At 38.1% G+C, this 21,665-nt stretch overlaps 1 protein-coding gene and 1 non-coding gene across 4 annotated transcripts in view; both read left to right on the top strand.

Annotated features, from left to right (window-relative positions):
- Positions 1–20,975, top strand: part of LOC127630671 (protein bicaudal D homolog 2-like) — a 61,669-nt gene extending 40,694 nt beyond the window's left edge. Inside the window, exons 6-11 of one of the 3 annotated variants that reach the window (XR_007968892.1) lie at positions 3,711–3,968; positions 5,109–5,876; positions 6,177–6,328; positions 10,897–11,134; positions 17,220–17,304; positions 20,958–20,975. Coding sequence is in view for 2 of the 3 variants with exons in the window: in XM_052108314.1 (XP_051964274.1) it covers positions 3,711–3,968; positions 5,109–5,876; positions 6,177–6,328; positions 10,897–11,242 (1,524 nt within the window). In the remaining variant the exon portion in view is untranslated. Of the gene's footprint in view, positions 1–3,710; positions 3,969–5,108; positions 5,877–6,176; positions 6,329–10,896; positions 15,514–17,219; positions 17,305–20,957 lie in introns of those variants that run through there. The other 2 variants (XM_052108315.1, XM_052108314.1) reach the window with 2 other exon arrangements.
- On the top strand, positions 12,582–12,653 carry trnak-uuu (transfer RNA lysine (anticodon UUU)). Its single transcript has one exon. It is a non-coding gene; the product is annotated as a tRNA-Lys (tRNA).
- Positions 20,976–21,665: the final 690 nt, after the last annotated feature.

Genomic DNA, 21,665 nt, shown 5'->3' with positions numbered 1-21,665 from the left:
CGGTGTAACGGTTTAAAGGACAACTCCTTCACCGGTAATTAAATATTTGTGAGGTAAAGACCATACGATAGGGTGACCACCGGGCTATTGCTCTGTTGCAGGTCAACAGACCTGATTTTGCGGGACAATGTGGGACACGAGGGAGAGATAACCTACTATTATTGTACTAGGTGAATAAATATTGATTTTATATTAGATGTATTTTTGCAGTGATGTTAAATGTTAATGACGGCGCTGTGAACGTCACTCAGTTTGGCATAAGCTCTACGATACAAACTCATTTTAACAGCTCAGACCTACTCAATGTAAATATAATGAAGTGAAAATAATAATCTAATCGTTAAAAAGCACATTTCCAAATAAGCACATCAATTCCATTATTAAAGACTAGAAAGATTAAATGCGTTCTTACCGGATTTAGTGCATCTTGAATAAAAAAAATGTGTCTGATCTGGCTGCTTCGAGAAGGGCCTTCTAATTCATTATGACTGTAGAACTCCTGGCAGGTGTAGGTGTTCACTTTCACCAGGAGTTCACTTTTGATGAGGTCCACAGATGCTCAGTTCCTTGTCTCTGTCCACGCAGCGGTCATCAGTGAAAACACCCTCTCCACGAACGCGTTGGTGACAGGAATGCTCAAAGCCAAAGATGTCAGAGCTCTCATGTTTGGGGCACTGAATTGCTTCAGCAGAGCTGTCCGTGAAACTTCGGTGGCATACCCTGCACTCTCTTTTTTTAGGGTCACCTGTGACTGGTTTTAGACATGTATATATTTTCTCCAATTCTTTATTATATGAACAAAGACACTTTTTCTTCTCGGGAGCTCCGGATAGACCCATTTTTCTGTTGCAGTTTTTTTTTCCCGCTCTGGCAAGAAAAAAAAGGCTGCGCTGCGCATGTTCAGTGTTTTCTTATTAACTTTTTTTAGAGTGATTTTGTAATTAAAGGACGATGAAATAAAATTATGCCGAAATAATAATAAAGATAAAAAATTATACAGACAAAATTGAAATGCGGGACACTGCTTATGACTTACGGGATGCGGGACAAAGCTTCCAATTTCGGGACTGTCCCGCAAAATGCCGGAAAGGTGGTCACCCTACCATACGACCTGCGTCAGAAATGCTTGTCTCGGGTGTGTTGCGTCATAAAAATAAAATGTTTAGGTCACTGTGTCAAGTTAAATATAGTTTAATGCTCAATCTTTAAACACATATTGAGATCCCTTAGTTCGTATTTGAACCCTTAGTAACGCATATCTGTGTTGTTTTCTTCACTCTATAAACTGTGTGTTGCTCACACAGCTGAAATTTCACTTACTGCCCTCTGGAGTAAACAGGTGGTACTACAAGCATGCGATTAATGCGTTAATTTATTTTAACGCGTTATTTTTTGTATAATTAATCACGCGTTATTAACGCGTTAACTCGACAGCCCTAATATTTTTATGAAAATCCAAAATTCAAAGCATTATTGATTTTTTGATTTTTAATGCAATGTACACAAACCTTAAGCACTTATTATATACAATTGTGATATAATATAATATATATATATATATATATATATATATATATATATATATTACACACACATATATATATACAATTTGACCAGAATGCTGCCATCTTCCAGTCACAATCAGGGATTCCAGAGAGCAGTGTTGTAATGCTAAATAATATTTATTACATCTAAAGAGCACAAAAGTCAGCACTCTAAAGTGTCATTCCAGACAAGTATTATGTTCTATTTCGGGCTTGACCTTGCCAACTCAACATTGATTTTGGATCAGTTGTATTGTCGAGAGGACAGTTAGTGAAATACCAGTATCAGCACAATCGTTACTGAGTGCAAAAGTATGACATCGGAAATAAGTTAACTGTTGGTGTGATTTGGTGGTAAAAGATAGTTTACCCAATAATGAAAATGTAGTCATTTACTCATCCTTCAAACCCATATGACTCTATGGAACACAAAAGATGATGTTGGGTTTAGGTTAGGTTAGGAACCAACACCCTCAGTCACCTTTCACTTTCATGAAAACATGCAATGCAAGTCAATGAAGCTTGCATTTCTCTGAAAGAAAGTCATAAGTGTTTGGAAAGACAGATGGATGAATTATCCCTGTAAGTCTCAGGACTGGTAAACAGATGTTGCTGATTTGATCCCTTCAAGGAGCGTGCCGTAAGCCATCACCATTGTGCCCTTAATCAAACACTTAACCAGGTTACTCATGGGCGAATTAACCTGTAATTAGTTCTTGGTGCTGTTTAATGGCAGTGCACAATAATAAGGATGGCACAATAGCCTGGAGTGCAGTCAGGCCAGTGCTAAGGGTGACACTTAAAATAAAGTCAAATTAGTTAACATTAGTTAATGAACTAACAATGAACAATAAATTTTTTGCAGAATTTATTGATCTTTGCTTAGTTTAGTTGATAAAAATACAATTGTTCAATATTAGTTCATAGTGCATTAACTAATATTAACAAATGTAACTTAGTTTAAATATATATTAGTATAGAAATTAACAAACTAAGTTTAAGAAATGCTGTGAAAGTATTGCTCATTGTTAGTTCATGTTAACTAATGTTAATCGTTTTGTAAATTGTAGCGATGCTATGTTGTAGCTTAACCTAACATTCATTCTTTATATGAACGTGTTTTTATGCCTTGCAAAAGTAAAGATTTGAACTTTTGTGAGTATAATGAACATTGTTGCCAAATTATGGTTATTTCAATATGTTGTAGTGGTAACCAGTGTTGGGTAAGTTACACAAATAATAATCAACTACAAACGACGAATTACATCTGTAAAATGAGAGAAATCAGAATCAGATGACTTTATTGATTACTTCATTAAAAAGGTAATCAGATTACCTGTTGAGTTACATTCTAAAACACTTTACACAAAAGATTTTGTTTTTGATAATTAAATAAAGGGGTGTTCACACTGCCTGCAATCCACAGCAACAAAGCAATATGATCTCATTGTTTTTATTAATTATATGATGAATTGAGTACTGCTGGAGTTTATATAAAAACACTCTCCCCTGTGGAATGTACATTTTTAGAGGCAAATCAACTGATTTCTTGTCAAATATGAATGATTTCATAGTTTTACCAGCAACTATCTGAACTGTTATTAGATTTTCAAAATCTATGTCCAGTTTTGCAGCCCACTAGTGTTGTCATGACACCAACATTTTAGCAGTAGGTAACGATAACGTTGAAATTGATCAGTTATACTATTTAACACACTCCTATAGCATATTTAAAACATTACATTTCAATGTAACTGTAACACAGTTCAATGAAAAGGAGCAGGTGAGAACCGGCTTGGCAATATAAACAGTATTTTAATGATAAACTTAAAGAAAAAAAAAACACACACATGTCGGACATGTCCATAAACGATCTCGCTCTCGTCGAACCACTGTCCGCAATCGGCCTTTATCCCTCTTGGAGGCTTAATTAGCCTGATAAGGGACCGGGTGTGTATAATCACGACCCGGCCCCACCCTCCGCCCTGTCACAGTAACCAATAAATTAAACAAATGCATGTGTTTTCAAGCAGGGCCCTATTGAAATATCTTTTTATTTTTTCCTAAATCCTGTGTTTTCCTTTTTCTTTTTTTTTATTCCATGTTTTAAAGTTTAATTTAATTCTCAAAATAGTGTCTAATCAAATGTATTCTTTCTCGTTTCAGGTGGAGCGAGAGAAGGTGACGCTACTGTCTACGCTGCAGGATTCTCAGAAGCAGCTTGAGCAGGCTCATGGAGCGCTATCTGAGCAACACGAGAAGGTCAGCCGTCTCACCGAGAACCTCAGTGTTATGCGTAAGCTCCAGGCCAACAAAGAGCGCCAGTCCGCTCTGGACAATGAGAAAGAGCGCGACAGCCATGAGGATAGTGACTACTATGAGGTGGACATCAACGGCCCCGAGATCCTGGAGTGCAAGTACAAGGTATAGTGAAACAATTACAATCGTAATATTATTATCTTACTTGTAGAGTTCTCGGAGTGATACAAGTCGTAATGATGACTAGCAGATATGACCAGATGACCAGTCTGATATCCCTGGATGTTTCAAAATATCAGACCAGTAGACCAATCCGAATTGAGTATTCCAGAGAGCATTGTAATAAGTATTTGAATGCAGCTAGATTATAACGTGATGACTCTCGACTTATTGTGAGTGTTTTTTTTATGAAAGAGTTATACGGATTATTGTGAACAGAAAGGTGAGAGAGGGCAGTCTTTGCCCCATGATATACACTGCAACAAAATACATTTTTGATTTGTTTTTGTTTTGGCTTGTTTTCCAATATAAATATCTAAAACTCTTCTAAAACAACATACATTTACTTTAACAGCTATACCGCAGAATATTTTTTTCTTCTCTGAGATTGTTGAATATAATATAAAAAATACAATTATTTTAAAATATCAAAAAATCCTTTCAAAAATGATGAATTCACCTCTGAAGCAGCATATCAGATATTTATACTTGCTTTTAGAGAATAGATCTTGAATATAAGTATATTTTGCCTTTACTGCACTACAGAAGTATAACCAAGTGAGAAAAAACACATATATACAAAATGCGCTTTTATTTAAGATAAAAATATATGATATGTTGCTTCTCAAGTAAATGTATCTTGTTTTAAGGATATTTAGACAATTGTAAATGGAAAACAAGACAAAAACACTTGATAACAATATCATTTTTGTAGTGAATTTCTTTACTGAATTAACCTTAATAAAAAGTATTCATTTCCTTTAATTCAGTGAATGTCATTTAGAGACATTTTTAAAAGATGATTTTGTCCTCTTTATTGTTGGTAAGCATGTTTAATACAACCTTTTAAGTCGGGCCACAAGCTGAATAATCGGTTAAGAGCTAATGATTAATCATTGCAATAATTGTTCTAATAATCGTTAAATGAGTCGATTACCAAAATAATCGTTAGTTGCAACCCTAATGTAGAGCACTCCAAATCCATGATGGTCTGCAGCTGCCTGTAGTATGTAGACAGCAAGGTAGCTCACTAGTGTTTGGATCAGAGCCATGAAGTTTGACATGCTGCACTGTTTGTAACCACAGGTTGCTGTGTCCGAGGCAAGTCAACTGAAGGAGGAGCTTAAAACACTGAAGACGGAGCATTCAGCCTGTCAATCACAGTACAAGGAGCATCGGGTGCAGCTGGATAGCCAGGTGGCATCTCTGAGTGCTCAGGTCACTTCTTTGGAGCACAGCAGCCGAGTGGACCGCGAGCAACTGGCACGACTCGAAAAAGAGCTTCGTCAAGCCAGCGAAGTGGCGGGCGAATCCCAGGGCAGCCTTAACGTAGCACAAGACGAGCTGGCCACCTTTAGCGAAGAGCTCGCCAACCTGTATCACCACGTTTGCATGTGCAACAACGAAACGCCAAACCGCATCATGCTTGACTACTACCGTGAAGGTAAAGCCGGAGTTAACGGGACGCAAATCACAGGTCGGGCTAGCCCTGAAGGTCGCGGCCGCCGATCTCCCATCCTGCTAACGCGGGGTCTGTTTCCTGCTGCCGATGGCAGCGATGGAGCTTCTTCTCCGGTCTACTCCATTCCGTCCCCAACGGCTGATCCTCGCAAGGAGCCCATGAACATCTATAACCTGGTGGCCATCATCCGGGACCAAATCAGGCACCTGCAGCTGGCTGTTGACCGCACGACGGAGCTCTCGCGCCAGCGCATGGCATCTCTGGAATTGGGTCTTGGGTCTGACCGAGAACAGGAGGCCAGTATGGAGGAGATTCTTAAGCTCAAATCGCTCCTCAGCACCAAGAGGGAGCAGATCGCTACACTGAGAACCGTCCTGAAGGCAAACAAACAGGTGAGCATGAAGAGTTTCAGAACCACCACTTGTCACATCTTTGCACTCATCGCTTTGCTAATATCCAGTCATGACAATACCGGAAGTACTTACCATATATCACTTCATTATTTATTTATATATATATATAACTTTATATTATGGCTTATATATTATAGAGTTGAGTTTGACGAGGACTATATAACCATAACAATATATAATATATTGTTTGTCAAAAACAAGCTTTAATAAAAAACCGAAGAAAGAAAAGAAAAAAATGTGTTTTGTTTTCCTGTCTTTTAACTGTGGTGTTTATTTCAGACTGCTGAAGTGGCGCTGGCCAACCTGAAGAGCAAGTATGAGAATGAGAAGGCCATGGTGACTGAAACCATGATGAAGCTTCGCAACGAGCTCAAAGCTCTGAAAGAGGATGCCGCCACCTTCTCCTCACTCAGAGCCATGTTTGCCACTCGGTATGAAACACTTTTATCAAAACACACACAACAACACATTTTACAACTTCATTAGCCACTTGTGAGGTTAGCGTAAGTCAGATGGCCCATGTATGTGTGAGCAGTTCTTGGCCAGAATAATTAAGTTCTCACACTCTGAGTCGTGCTGTTGGTCTGAATATTGAATATCAGCACTCTTGGAACGCCACTTGGCCAATCAGATTCGAGGACCAGAACAAGCTGTTGTATAAGACAGTATATGCACCAGACTTTATGCTGACAGTCTGCATGCAGAGACTAATGCAGAGATGATGTCATTAATGCAGCGATACATCCTACATCTGTTCGGTACATTTAGGCTATGTTCAGACTGCAGGCAAATCAGATTTTTCTCAGATCAGATCTCTTCAGGGAGACTGTCTGCACTATTAATTGCAAGTCATCAAATCAGATTTGCACGTTCAGACGTAACCAATCTATCTGCATGGGTTGCTTTGGTAATGACGTAGGCGCACCCACGTGATTATGCTTTCAAAACAGATGCGGGAAAAACGGTGCAGAACTTGTAAATATTGTGATGAAATATTGAGCCAATCGCCTTTTAGATACAGATATGGCCTGTCAATCAAATGGAGAACGCACATGTGCATCAGCTGATCCAGCCTGAAAAGTAGTGGTTTTTTTTTGCGTTATCTGATCTAAAGAAGCGCAGTTTATCATACCATTGTTGTCAGATTGTACTGCGATTGTACTGTGATCAGATTTATAATGTTATTTGATTGTAATCTTGACCAACTGGGTTGGAGATTTCGGTCTTTCCCCATTCAAGTCCATTGGAGCTGCACTTGAAAGCCGTTTGTTTACATAGAAAGTTGCAGCTGCCAAGTGGACTGACTTGCCTTAAAAGGGTCTTTGGTCATTTCCAAGGCTGTCGAATGAACACAGTTCAGTGCCGTGTAAAAAGGAGTTTTCACCATCGGAGCAAATCAAGCTTGAAGTACCACCTGCATGTTTTTATGAGGGGGCAGTCAGCACAAAATGAGTAAAGGAGCGTTACACACAGTAGGACATGTTCTTGCACTCAAAGACAGCTGCGGCATTTATGGACGCTGAAAACCAGTGAAACGTGACACAGCCACAGTGTGACGCTCCAAAAAGTGTCAGTTTGACACATATGTACATAGACCAACAAAAATAGTGCAAACAGACTCAATAAGGCATCCAGTGAGAACAGCCCTGACATATATATTGATTATATGCAATTCATTGCCATTAATATGATTCATTATTGCATGAATTCTCATGTAATTAATTAAGAAATTTCAATGAACTCTTTTTCTTTTATTGACAGCCATAGAAATATCTGATGCATTTCTTAAAATCCTATCAGCACTATTATTCCCATAATCAGTCTTTTTATGAACCGAATTCGATGACATACTACAAGTATTTGAAATAAAAGGATTGCACAGTGTGTTTCTACAGTATGTGTTAAGAAAAGACATGCATCATAAATAAAAAGATGCCACTGAAAATCAACTCCATACTGCCCTTTTCTGACTCTGCCTCAAACTCTTCATAAATTGGTTTAATCTTAATTTTGTCATTCTGTAGCACTTGCTTCAAAGTTTGCTAAATGTTTCATCTCAGATTATGATGGATTCAGATCCAGTAAGAACACGACGCTTGAGTTCTCTCTGTGTATTTGTATCATTATTTAAAGCCACTACTGCTCTTTGTCATCTCAGAGTTTGAGGTTTTGTCTGATCAGGGGTATTAATATGCTAATGAGGGCAGATTATCATGCAGGGGGTGGACGCTGTTTCCCACAGTCTCTAACAACATCAGTCTTTGCTGTTCTCTGGAGAATATACTGCTGCAGCTAAAATGAACTCAAATGTGCTTAATTTTTTAATCAAAATAAATTAATCTTATTGCTATAATGTGGAAAAAACTATTCAAATCGTAAAGGATTTATATATGGTAGTATTTGATGTACTGCCATTTAATGTATGTTAATTTAATATATCTACATTGCTGTACTTTTTACTGTTATACAAAAATTACAGTAATTTGCAGCATGATGTTGACTACAATTCAAATTAATTTAGACTCGTCCCTCCTTTTCTTTAAAAAATGGGGTTTAATCTGTAAACATTAAAATACTCACTGTTTCAGAAGTATAGACACAAGACATAAACAATACGAGTATAAACATGATTTTACTGTCATTAAATCACATACAGACCACATCTGTGTGAAGATATAGACAATTATACTACTGTATTACCATGACGATGTAATGCTGTAACCTAAAAATTGTAGAAGGACTGTAAAAACATTGATATAAACAACTTTAAAGCTCAAATAATACATAAGTTTTAACAGAAGAATGAATATAAGTGCTTTTATAAAATTATAAGTGTCACATTTCTGCCTTTTTAAACCCTCCAAAAATTTACACCATTGACCTCCATTGTAAGTGTCTCACTGGAACACACATTTGTGCTTTTTATTTTATTTTAAAGAAAAGGGGTAATATTCATGATAATCAACATTATGACACAAATACATACATAGTTACTTTGTGTTTCCGTTTTTTCTTCTTTTTTTTTGCCCTCTGTCTGTTTTGTTTCTCGTGTGTAAAGATGTTCATTCCCACGTTTTGGATAAGCAGCTGAAGTGAAATTGTGTGAAGACACACCTCCTTTATACTGCCGTTTCTCGCTCTCATGCACACAAGTACAGCCGCATAAGGGGTCTTGTCCGACCCCCAGCCTCTTTTCCCGGGAAAAAACACACCCCCACAGTACCCCCACCCCCTGTTCCCAGGGGCCGATCACTAATAAAGCTACACTGATTCTAATGTGAGGGGCCGCATCGTTACGTGTACAAAACCTCAATCTCATCCTCAGAATCCACATATATGCACACCGCAATGTGACAAAAGACATACATTTTAACAAATATTTCATTTTATTAATACAATTATTTTTATTATTTTTATTTCTTGCCAAGAAATACAGTTCATTAGTCTCATTATCGGCTGTTTAAAGTTATCAGGCAATGTAAATCATCAAAATACTGCATATTTTGTGCCAATAATTGGTGTGTTCATGCACTGCTTAAAGCATCTAATTCCTAATTGCAGTTTCATTAAGCTGTGGCTGTATCCTTCATCGGTCTGTTCACGTGCATGTGAATAATGTTCCCTTCAGCTCACAGACTCATGAAGATTAAGATCTGTTGAAACGGCACTATGAGCACATTAAACAATGGGTCCACATCAGACAGGACTAAAAAAAGGACTCATTTTCTCTGGTTCAGTGCTTTATAGAGAGGTGAAGGAACAGTATCAGGCTTTTATAATTACCCATATTCTGTTTATGCACATAATTCAGTTTAATTTCTGTAATATGATGTTTCTTACAATACTCACATTTCACATATGAGAAGGAAAAGTTCTCGTCTAAAAGAAAAGAAAGTTGCATGTATATTTTGCTACTGAAAAGTTGTAGTTCTTTATTTTGTTTATACATTTGTGTGTGTGTGTGTGCATGAGTGTGAATGCCGTGTTGTTGGGCATGCATCATGGGATTATTTGAAGAACTTTGGAGTACCATGAGTATCTGTGGAACATGACTGTCAGAGTAATATGATATAAACATCTGATACATCATGCAGATAACACTAGGCGCACTGTCATTGTCAATTGTTCTTGAACACAGTGTTAAATGCAAGTACCAAATGGAAGTGTGCAGAGGCCTGGAAATATAAGCAGTAAGCGTCCTCAGGTGGTTTTATTTATAGCACAAATAAATGGCAGCTCACTTGAACAGTTTCATTGAGCGTTCAGGCAAGAGTCCTCTCTAGTGAAGTGTAGAAGGCACTTTTAGAAAAAGAAACTCTTGAAACACTCTTTCACACTCTCTAGTTTATTTAAAGCAATAGTTTATCTTTACTCACCTTTGTGCCATCTTAAACTCGTATGACTTTCATATGCGGAGCACAAACAAACATTTGAATGGAGATATGATGTTAGATCCAAACAATGCAAGTCAATGGGGTCCAAAACAATGACTCGTGTGGTTTAGTTCATATCTTCTGAAGCAATATGATCGGTTTTGACTCTCGTATACACTCTGCGCGATGCATCAAGCACAAGGAACTGTATCGAGCATCAAAGCATGATCGTACCAAGGAGACTGCAGATGTCAAGATTAATAGTGAAGGAGTCATATTTGTGTCTGTTTCTTACCCAAAAGTGATCATATTGTTTCAGAAGACATGGATAAAACCACTGGAGCCATATGATTACTTTTATGATGTCATTTTTAAAAGGTTTTGGCACCCATTCACTTGCATTGTATGGACCAACAGAGCTGAAATATTCTTCTATAAATCTTCATTAGTGTTCTGCAGATGAAAGAAAGTCATACACATCTGCGTTTTCATGAGGGGGAGTAAATGTTGAGGGAATTTGTATTTTTGAGTGAACTAACCCTTTAAATATTACATCAGAAGCTGTGTTAACTGAAACTTGTGTTAAAGTTTGTTTCTCACACATTCTCTGTGAATATCTCTCTCAGCTGTGACGAGTACGTCATTCAGTTGGATGAGATGCAGCGTCAGCTGGCAGCCGCAGAGGACGAGAAGAAGACGCTGAACTCTCTCCTCCGTATGGCCATTCAACAGAAGCTGGCACTCACGCAGCGACTAGAAGACCTAGAGTTCGACCATGAGCAGACCCGCCGGGGCGGAGCAAACGGCCGCGCCAGGGTCGCCTCCTCACGTGGGAGATCTGTCCTCAACTCCACCCACTCCCACGTAAGTCACGCCACCACCACCACCTGCGGGGGTCGCGGCGAGCCCAACGGCCACGTGGGAATGCCGGTGGTCTTCTGCAGCGAAAAGTACAAGATCTACTGCGACTGAAGCCGTTGCTTTGATAGCTGACTGTACAGAGCTCTACTCACGCGCTCTTGCTTGCTGTGTGCTAACCCATATGATGTGTTCAAGTTTTGGGCAGAAAACGGTCACGCCTGCCAGCGTTCTATTAGCCAGCAGAATGAAGATGCTGTAGAGCTTGCTGAGGGCAGAATGATAGCGTTTAGTCTTAAAGGTTCACAGGGAGGACTGCTTGTCTTCTTGTGGTATTATGGTGCTTAAAGGAATATTCCGGGTTCAATAAAAGTTAAACTCAGTCGACAGCATTTGTGGCATAATGTTGATTACCTCAAAACTTAATGTCGACATTGTCCGTCCTTTTCTTAAAAAAAAAAAAAAAAAGCAAAAATCAAGGTTACAGTGAGGCACTTACAATAGAAGTCAATGGGGCAAAATTTGGAAGGTTTAAATGCAAACCCGGAATATTCCTTTAAAGCAGCTTCGCATGTGGGTGTGTACGTGTTCTTAGATTTGACCAATATATGTGCTAGATAGAGAACGCTTTGAAGGCCGATAGCTGTTTGCCCTCTCTCTTTCAAAAGATTGTTTCCTCTGACCTTTGTCCCAGGAGAAGAAAACTGCATGAACCAGCTAAAGGTGATCTTACTAAACTAGCCTGACAAGTTTAATGGCCAGCTAAGTCAGGCAAACCACCTTAGGATGGTTCAAGCTGTTTTTCAAGCGGGCATCTCTCTCTTGCCTCTGAAATGTGCAGCCCGTCCAATCAGGTCACGTGTATCCACATGACAGATCAAAATAAATATGCAAAGTTTATCCCTGCCTTATTGACGTGCAGGAAAACTCATTGAATCTTGCCATTCTGTGTAGCAAGAATTCAGAAACAGAATTTGACGGGTTTGGCCCATGAGTGAGTGTTTTGAGGGATGTCACTCATGAGGAGGCAGGCGGGAACGCACATGGTCCATTCATAAGCATGCGCCAGGAAGCCAACCAGTTGCTGGCCCGTTTTTCAGTTTGCAATTGCTTATAGATGTGTGGCTGCAAAACTATTTCTGAGAGCTTTAACATGTTCCACTCTTGATTTTATGTACTCGAGCACACTTGACACAGGGCTTAATACGACAGCATTTGAAGTCATGTGAAGGGCTTTACTCGTTGATGTCATAATTCACTCTAGTCTGTGTATTCGCGTGTAGAACAAACCGTGGAGGAGCCTTGTGTGACGTGACTCTCATGTCAAGACAACACATATCATGACATCTCTTTTTGTCAAACACACAATGGGAGTCCTTAGTATGATATGAAGTCACCTTCAACACCATATAGAAAACATATTAAGTCATGTTCAAAAGATAGTAAGGTCTATTCCCATATGGTCTAGTGGTTAGGATTCCTGCTTTTTACGCAGGCAGCCCGGGTTCGACTCCTGGTATGGGAAGCAGAGTCCAGTGTCTTTCCTAATACATTAATCACCAATCAGATGAAATCCATTTCACCCATTATTTTCAATTACTGACAATTTTATGAAATCAAATGAGATTTTTTCAGGGATTACTGAGAATATTCCGGGTTCAATACAAGATAAGTCTCACTGGAACACACATTTGTCCTTTTTTTTTAAGAAAAGGAGGAACGAGATGAAATCATTTTTGGTTGATATGAACATTTTGCCACAAATGCTGTCGATTGAGCTGAATTGTATTTAATCCGGAATATTCCTTTAACTAGGTCTGGTGGTTTTGGTATCTCGATCTGATCTGGTGCTTTACTTCATCAATAAGCTTTGTATATTTGTATTTTGTTTTTCATACTCGATGATTTTGATTTACATTAGGTATTTCCTGCCTTGTCATTGATGGAATCGGTGAAATGTAAAATGTGACTGATTTTAGAAAGTATTACTAATGAACAGGTGATGAGTTGGACTAGTTATAGTAAATGTCAGTACGCCACCAAGGAGGCGTAGATAAATTCATATTTCACTGTTTGCAACCTTTACTACACAGCCTTTTATAGTCCAACCTGACAAACTGTTTGTTTTGGGGAAACTAATTGTAATAATTTGGGCTGAGGACTTTTAGTGCTTTTGAGATCCTGTTTTCCTACATTTAACTTCCTGTACATTAATCTTCTGCGCTAACATAACATTGGCTGTTTGGCTTCTGGTGACTAACCCAGTTTTACATTTGATTTGAGCAACAAATAATTTTCTAGGTGCTTGACTGCACCTACCATGTTCAGATGGAAGGCTTTAACAATAATGCCAACTGTTATTATTTTTTTCATTTTTGTGTTTGTTTTCTCTAATTTGCAGTAACATTCAGTCGGGGAATTCAACATTCCACCGGTGCCCACAAATTCAGTGTCCAAAACGGCTAAAGTTGAACTCCCATGGACTTACAAAACACACTGGATGACCATTAACGTGGTTCTTTTTTAATTCTTGGAAACTGAAAACTTTTATAGTTGTTATACAGCTGCAGCAGGTTATTTTAAGTGCATCTGGACTTTTGAAGAAAAGTTTCGATTAATTAAGTCGGAAGCCAGAGTTCACAAATCTTGGAAACTTCAACTCAAAATTTTAATGGTTTAAAAGAAAAATGGCTTGATTTCCTCAAAACATCCATCAGTTTGTCTTGGGTTTTGTAACCTTTTAATATATGGTTGTATTGTTTTTATGTTAACATTTATTTTATTAACCTAGTTTGGTGTTTTGGAGTCGGTATTTTCCACAGTATTGGATCTCTTTGTAAGCAGAGGTCAATATCAAACCATTACTGTCTCTGTTATGAAATTCATCCACAAGTATCCTATATTACTCCTCTGTGTTACTCATAATTTGTTTCGATTTTTTGCATTCATTTTACTGCCATGTTTGAAACCAAATCCCAGGGGGTCACATGCTGGGCTTTTGTCGATTTATTATTCTTAGGAATAGTTCAAAGGGAACATTTACAAACTTGATGACATTGTGGCTTAATCTGATACAGAAGGCTTTGGAAAAACCAGCAAAATAATTGAATTCCAATTGAAATTCAAGCTCAAGCTTTACACGGATCACTGACCTTCAGCATTCTGTACAAGAGTAAATGAATAATTCCAAATTGGAATGCTGTAATTCTCTCTATTTATTGTGCCAAGTGTCGGTACACCGTCTGGGTTGTTGAAAAGGATCAGAAGCGTTAAGAAGCAGAGGGTGTAGCCCGAGACATTTACCTTACACTCCATTTGGTTTGTTTTCGTTTCTGCTTTTCATTCTGACCATTAGTGCCTTTTATTATTTCAAGAGAGAATCCTAGCTTTTTAGCTTTTTGTAGTTCCCTTTTCCCACTCCTTACGAAAGATCAACGGATGAGGATGTCTGGTTTGAAACTGAACGGCAGCAATAAGCGCAGAAGACATTCGTTCTGTTCCGTAAGAGTGCAAAGATGATATTACAGTTAGTGAAATTAAACCGAGATTGTATCGAATTCTTCAGGTCAGCGGTCCTAATGGCAAATTCAGGGGTTTTAGCAAAAGTGATTTTTTTCAAAAGCCAGAGTTATCCTTCTTTGCCTCATTATGAACAAAAGTGTGAGACACAAAACACGTGTGGTGTTTTGGTGTTGGAGACTGGTGTTATTTAGTTTAAGTGGCATTGATAGGATTGTTGACACTTGTGAGAAAGCGTTTGTCCTCTTTCTGTCCAATTATTTTGTTTCATTTTTATATATATAATCTTGAATATTTTTGACACGGTTAAATAAGCATTACGATTTCAGGAAACAGAAAACATTTTGCATCAACAAGCAAACGGTGCGAGTCGCATCTTGTTTGTTGAGGCATAAAATGAATAAATACAGTTGCAAGCGAGGAAAAAAATGAACTAAGTGCAATTTTAAAAACGATTTACTTGATAAATGAAGTTTTCTGTTTGCTGGAAGTGATAGCATTGTGATATTCTACTAGCTGTGGAAGACTTATTATTGTGTTCCAGTATTGATCTATACGGGAAGTTTGATACCTTAATATAAAATAACCACTTCATCCATATGTTTGTATTTATTTGAAATGTCGTGCAGAACTTTATAATGTGCATTATTATGTCATATGCATGTTTTTCCTCAGTCATGGGACTTTTACACAGAACTGAAGACAAACTTTACAACTCCAAAGAATTGGAAGACAAAACGAGAATGGGGCAGAAATGTTTAGATTTATATGGTATATTACTGCTAAACTAATCAAGCTTAAAGCATTGTTCACTCTGTCTGTGTAGAGGTAGTCATGCTGGTTAAAATCAATAAAAACAAATAAAAAGTCACCCTGTATCTTTTCATGTTTGTTTGTGGGTTTTGTGTCAGATTTTCCTGTCCCACGGCTGGTTTCCCATTAGTCACAGGACTATTTCCCAGTCTTGTCTTCAGTTTAAAAAGATGGTATCCTAGTTCTTTAAAGTTTTAATAATGAATAATATTACTAATATTTCTATAATAAAATGCAATCATCAGGGACAGTTCTAGGGTCAGTGGATATTCGGGGCTTATGCTGCCTACACATGCTATCAGAATCGCTATAGTATAGTATAGTATATTATGAGTACGTCACGTTCAAGTGCTTTGTTGTCAAAACATGGACGATGTCATGTTCATTCATGCTTGTTTCTTGAAGAGCTTTTATTTTGACGGCATAAAAACTAGTTAGCTTGCTGGTGACCATGCAGTTTTGATAAAATTTCCACAGTGTAAAAATGGACAACATGCATCAAATGAATGTCAAATACAACAGTAGCAAAATAGAGTGCAACCATTCAGATTCGGAGGTAAGAATCCCATTCTTTTGTTCCACAGACAAATATATTTTTACACTATCTTGTAAACCTTTCATTACAGAAATACCGGCTGTTCTTAGGTTGTTCACTGATGGCTGTTGAAGGCATCAGTCCATATTATATCAACTTCATTTTTTCAAAATCATGTTAAGTAGCCAAATTCTTGGAGTTCAACTGCGACTGCACACTCCAATGATGCACTGTTTTGATTAACACAGTTGAGTTGGCCTTCCTAAACTCACAAACTAATTATATATTTGTATATATTGGAATATTTAGCAACATATGTAAATATATATTGTTCTATACTTTTAATGAACAACCTCAAATCATTTGTATAATATATTTAATTACTTTACATTTTTTTTACATCATTGGCAATTTATTGGGGCATGATTTAGCGAGGGGGGAAAGCGAAGCCCTGTTACCATAGTTATTCGTTCCTATGAGGGAATCAAGGAGAAATTGGCAATTTTAACAATGAAAAACACGGCGAAAGATTTTTGTAGTTTTTGGCACTTGAAACAAAGCCAAAAAACAAAAAATAGAATTTTTACCACCTGGCAGCTGATAAAAATCAAGAAAAGAAGAGTGCTGTGGCTGCAGTCAACCATATGCTGGATACCTGGTTTAGAGTGGTTGGGACATCAGACCAGATTCAAGAATATTATCACAACAGCGCTTCCAGCTGAAATATGATTATTTAACACCAGATAACAAGACAAGATAGCTAAGAAAACTTGACATGATCGGAGTGGAGTGGTGCATATATTGGTTCCCTATCAATTCAGGACACTCGACAAATGCTTTGGGAAATTCCTTCTCTGACTACCTAGTTGAAGCCCTTGTGTAAATAACAAAAACAATCTTATGATAGGCAATGGTGTTTGAGCAGGTTTAGGCATGAAAAATTATTTCAGAATTTTCTTCCTTCTAGAACAGAGTGGACTATCCTATGTGCTTGACTTGCTGTTTCAGTTGCTGACAGCACGCTGCAGGAGTGTTTGTAGCTTGCTAGCCTGATTCGCATGGCTCATTCTTATAATCCTTGTAAAACACAGTGGCCATTTTACCGTATGCTTTAGGTTTTTCTGCTGTTTCAACTGTGTATTATACTGCATGCACCCGTTTTCCACGGTCTATATCTTGCATCTCGACTGCGTGCATTCGTTTTCTCCACTGTGTTTTACACAGATTATTGCATCAATCTCAAACATCTGCTGATTAGGAACCATATCGATCTCAACAAGAACAACCATAACAACAACAAACAACTGCGGTAAGTCATGGCATCCACATGTCATTTCTTCCTGCATTACATGCTACATGTTTACTGTAGCTTTTTCTGTCAGCAGTGAGGGATTCACATGGGATAAATGTAAGGAATTAGTTAGGCTGATGGAGAAGGTTAATGAGCTAGAGAAATGCATCCGAACACTAGTGGAGGTCAATGAGAAAGAGAGGCCGGTAGATACTGTTTTGGATGTGGGTAGTACTGCGAGCAACACACACACACACACACAAACACACATATTTGGGTTCAGGCTCTAGAGCCCCCACAGCAGGGGGTTTCATTGGCATACTCGCTCAGCAAAGTGACACCACTCTCCCGTTCCTGTTAGGGTTTCCAATCGATTCTCCCCACTCAGTGTTACACCCACTGAGAAGCATGTTGAAAGAACCTTAATAAATAGTGATTCTATTGTATGGAACGTGGAAATAGAGACTTCAGCCACTATTGTTAAATGCATTTCGGGTACCAGAGCATCTGACATCAGATCAAATTGATAGGTAAAATGCTGGCTAATGCTTAAGTAGATTTTCTAACATTTGTATTCATGTCAGCACTAATGATATCTGGCTTTTTGATAATGAGATAATGTTAAAGAGGTGTGTGAACTTGCAAAAACATCAGACACTGTAATATGCTCAGGGCCCCCTCCCTGCTCGTCATGGTGATGAGGTTTATAGTAGATTAGTGTCACTGAATGGCTGGATGAATGATTGGTGTCTGGAGACTAGAATAGGATTTATAGACAATTAGAAGAATTTTTGGGGTAGATTGACCTGCTAAAGAGAGATGGATTCTATCCCTCCAGGGAAGGTGCCACTCTCCTCTCTAGTAATTTGGCTTATAGTCTTAATAATGATAGTAATTGAATAACTGGGGGCTAGGAAGCAGACAAACTGGTTAATCTGAACATCTGCTAGCTGCCTGGAGACGTCACACAGGTCACATAAACTACAGCACATAGAGAGTGTCTCACCTTGATATCTCATAGAGACTTTCCCGAACTTCCAAACACAAAACTCTCACTAAATAATGTGATTAAGGTCAAACTTGAAAAAACGAAAACATAGAAGCTAAACATCATATAAAGGTAGGGCTACTAAACATTACATCTCTTTCTAACAAATCACTCATTATAAATTAAATTATTACCGATCATAGTTTGGATGTGCTCTGTTTGACTGAAACCTGGCTTTAACTGGATGAATGTATAAGTTTAAATGAATCTACTCCCCCAGGTTATTATTATAAACATGAGCCTCATCTGAAGGGTCGAGGAGGTGGTGTTGCTAACAATTGATAATTTTTGGTGTTACTCAAGACAGGATCTAAATGTAAGTCTTTTGAACTAATAAAGCTTAATATGACACCGTCAGATATAAATAAAAAAGCACTTGTCGTCTTTTGCCCTTGCTACAGTATATAAATCACCTGGGCCTTATTCTGATATCATTGGTGAATTTGCAAATGTTCTATCTGATCTAGTAGTTAATGTAGATAGAGCTTTAATGGTTGATTATTTCAACATTCAAATAGATAATGAAAATGACACATTGGGATTAGCATTTATTGATATTCTCAACTCTCTTGGGAGTCAGACAAAATGTGACAGGACCAAATTCATCACAATAATCATATGCAAGATTTCATTCTGTCATGTGGAGTTGATGTTGATACTATAGAAATTCGACCTCAGAGCGATGACAATTCAGATCATTACCTCATCTCTTGTTTGTTGCGATCAGCTAATGTTACTCAATCTACCATGCTATCGTTAGAACTATTCTACCACGCTAGAACTATTCTTTCAACCACTAAAGATAGCTTCACTAATAATCTTCCAGATCTATCTCATAAACTGAATAAACCCCAAAACCTTGAAGAACTTGATAAAATAACAGAAAATATATAAATACAGTCTTCTCTAGCACTCTTGATAGTGTCAACCCCCTTTGATTCAAGAAAATGAAAGAAATGAGCCCTGCACCATGGTACAATGATCACACACATGCTCTCAAGATAGCAGCTAGGAAAATGGTGCACAAGTGGAAGAATAAAACTTAGAGGTATTTCGTGGTGCATGGAAGGATAGGGTCTGTAGCTACAGACAGGCACTAAAAGCTGCCAAGTCAGCATATTTTAATAAACTCATTGAAAATAACCACAACAATTTTAGGTTTGTATTCAGTACTGTGGCTAAATTGGTTAGGAATAAAACATCGACTGAACCAGATATTCTGTCGCAGCACAATAGCAATGAATTCATACATTTCTGATAAAATTGAAATAATCCGAAATATAATTGGAACTATGAATCAACTGTCACAGTACCTTAGAAAACAGTGTCTCATAATTTTGCTCATGAGCAACTTCAATCCTTCGCTGTCATAGGTCATGAAGAGCTACCAAACCTTTTCCAAAAATCTAAAGCCACAACATGTATGATAGATCCAATACGAACTAAGCTCTTAAAAGAGGGATTCTCAGTAATCTCAGAATCTCTTCTTAATATTGTTATCTCCTCGCTATCCTTAGGAAATGTACCAAGAAACTTTGAAATGGCAGTTATCCTACCGCTTATTATGAAGCCACAGCTTGATCTTGGAGATTTTGCTAATTACAGACCGATTTCAAATCTACCATTTATGTCGAAAATACTAGAAAATGTAGTGTTCTCCCAACTATGTTAATTTCTACAGAGAAATGGAATATCGCTTGCTCTTATCATCTGATCGTGACTGCATTTCTGTTCTAGTGCTTTTAGACTTTAGTGCTACCTTCTAGATCACGGCTTTCTCTTGAATAGGCTAGAGAATTATGTTGGCATTTGTGGACTTGCATTAGCATGGTTTAGGTCCTATTTATCAGGCCACTACCACTTTGTATGTGTCAAGTGCCATAGGGATCAGTTTTAGCACCTCTGCTTTTCTCCTTGTATATGCTTCCCCTGGGTGATATTATCAGGAATCAAGGAATAGGTTTCCACTGTTATGCAGACTGTTATTTTTCTAAAGCCAACGAAAATTCACAATTCTCAAAATTGAATGAGTGAATCAATGAAATCAAAGATTGGATGTCCAGATATTTCCTTCTACTCAATTCCAACAAAACAAAGGTACTAATGATTGGACCAAAAACCTCTAAAAATAATTAATTAATCTTAAAGTTCATAAAGAAAAAAAAATGTCATTTTAAAACACTGGACCTTAACTCTTATTTAATTTGCAAATTTAAAACCATGACTTGCGCTGCACACTAATAAATAATATTGGTATTATATTCATGCTGTTTAACCAGAGGGGAACTGTCCCCCACAGTGAGCTGAAGGTGATTTTTCTACATTAACCAACATCTTATGGAGTTTTGTGTTCCTTGCCACTTTCACCTTCAGTTTGCTCACAGGGGTTCTAAATACAATTATTATTAATTATTTAATTTCTATACACATTAATATTTAATCAAACTACACAATGATCACTGTAAGACATGATATATCTATTACAGTTTCATTTTTTTTAATGCATGAATTCCAGTACTGCTGCTTTCAAATGATGTGTGTTGTGAAAAGCGCTATAGAGATAAAAACAACTTAACTTGACATTGTCTCGTCTTGACAATGACAATCATCTCGTCTTGAACAGCCCTCTTTTTGCCGTCAATGTACACCCTCCTGCAGATGGGACTTCCCTGCAGACGCAAAAGGATGTTTATCGCCTGCAGCGAAAGATTCACTCACCACTCTAGTGTTCCGCCGAAGATTCTAGCCACCGGCATCAGGTTCTTCACTTCAACGAGACACCTACCCACTTCCCGCAGCATTCCAGCAGGAGATGTATCCTTTGAAATATATACTATATAACATAATACCGTACATTCATCCACGTGATGTAAAACATTTGATAAAGAGACGCTTGTGTATATGCATCCTTTTAAAGATGTCGCATTGCTAGTATTCATGAGAGCTGTGTTTGGTGCCTGGGCCGTGCCCACGCCGAAGCGGCTCTCATGGGGACAGACTGCCCTCAATGCTGAGGACATGAGTTATCGGGTGCTCCGCTCTAGGGTGACCCTCATTCTGAGGGAAGATTTTGCCTCCTGTGCCCTCCCAACTGCTTCCTCTGCGTCAAGTCTCGAGGCACCACATGAGGAAGCATGATGGAGCCGTAAGGTACAGATAGAAGTATCAGAAGAGAATCTTGTGCCGACGCAAGCCCCATGAGCCCCTCGATCTTCCCATGCTGCGTCCTCGTACCGGTCTGCAGTATGCATGTGACGACCTCTGGCCCTCTTTGGAAGAACACAGTGTTGTATTTGGTGGTTCTAATGGTGATGATGCCATGTCCTTCACC

The sequence above is a fragment of the Xyrauchen texanus genome, chromosome 37 (assembly GCF_025860055.1).
Source record: "Xyrauchen texanus isolate HMW12.3.18 chromosome 37, RBS_HiC_50CHRs, whole genome shotgun sequence".
Taxonomy (NCBI): domain Eukaryota; kingdom Metazoa; phylum Chordata; class Actinopteri; order Cypriniformes; family Catostomidae; genus Xyrauchen; species Xyrauchen texanus.
Note: the sequence above shows the minus strand (reverse complement) of the source record. Positions and strands in the feature narration are given on the sequence as shown.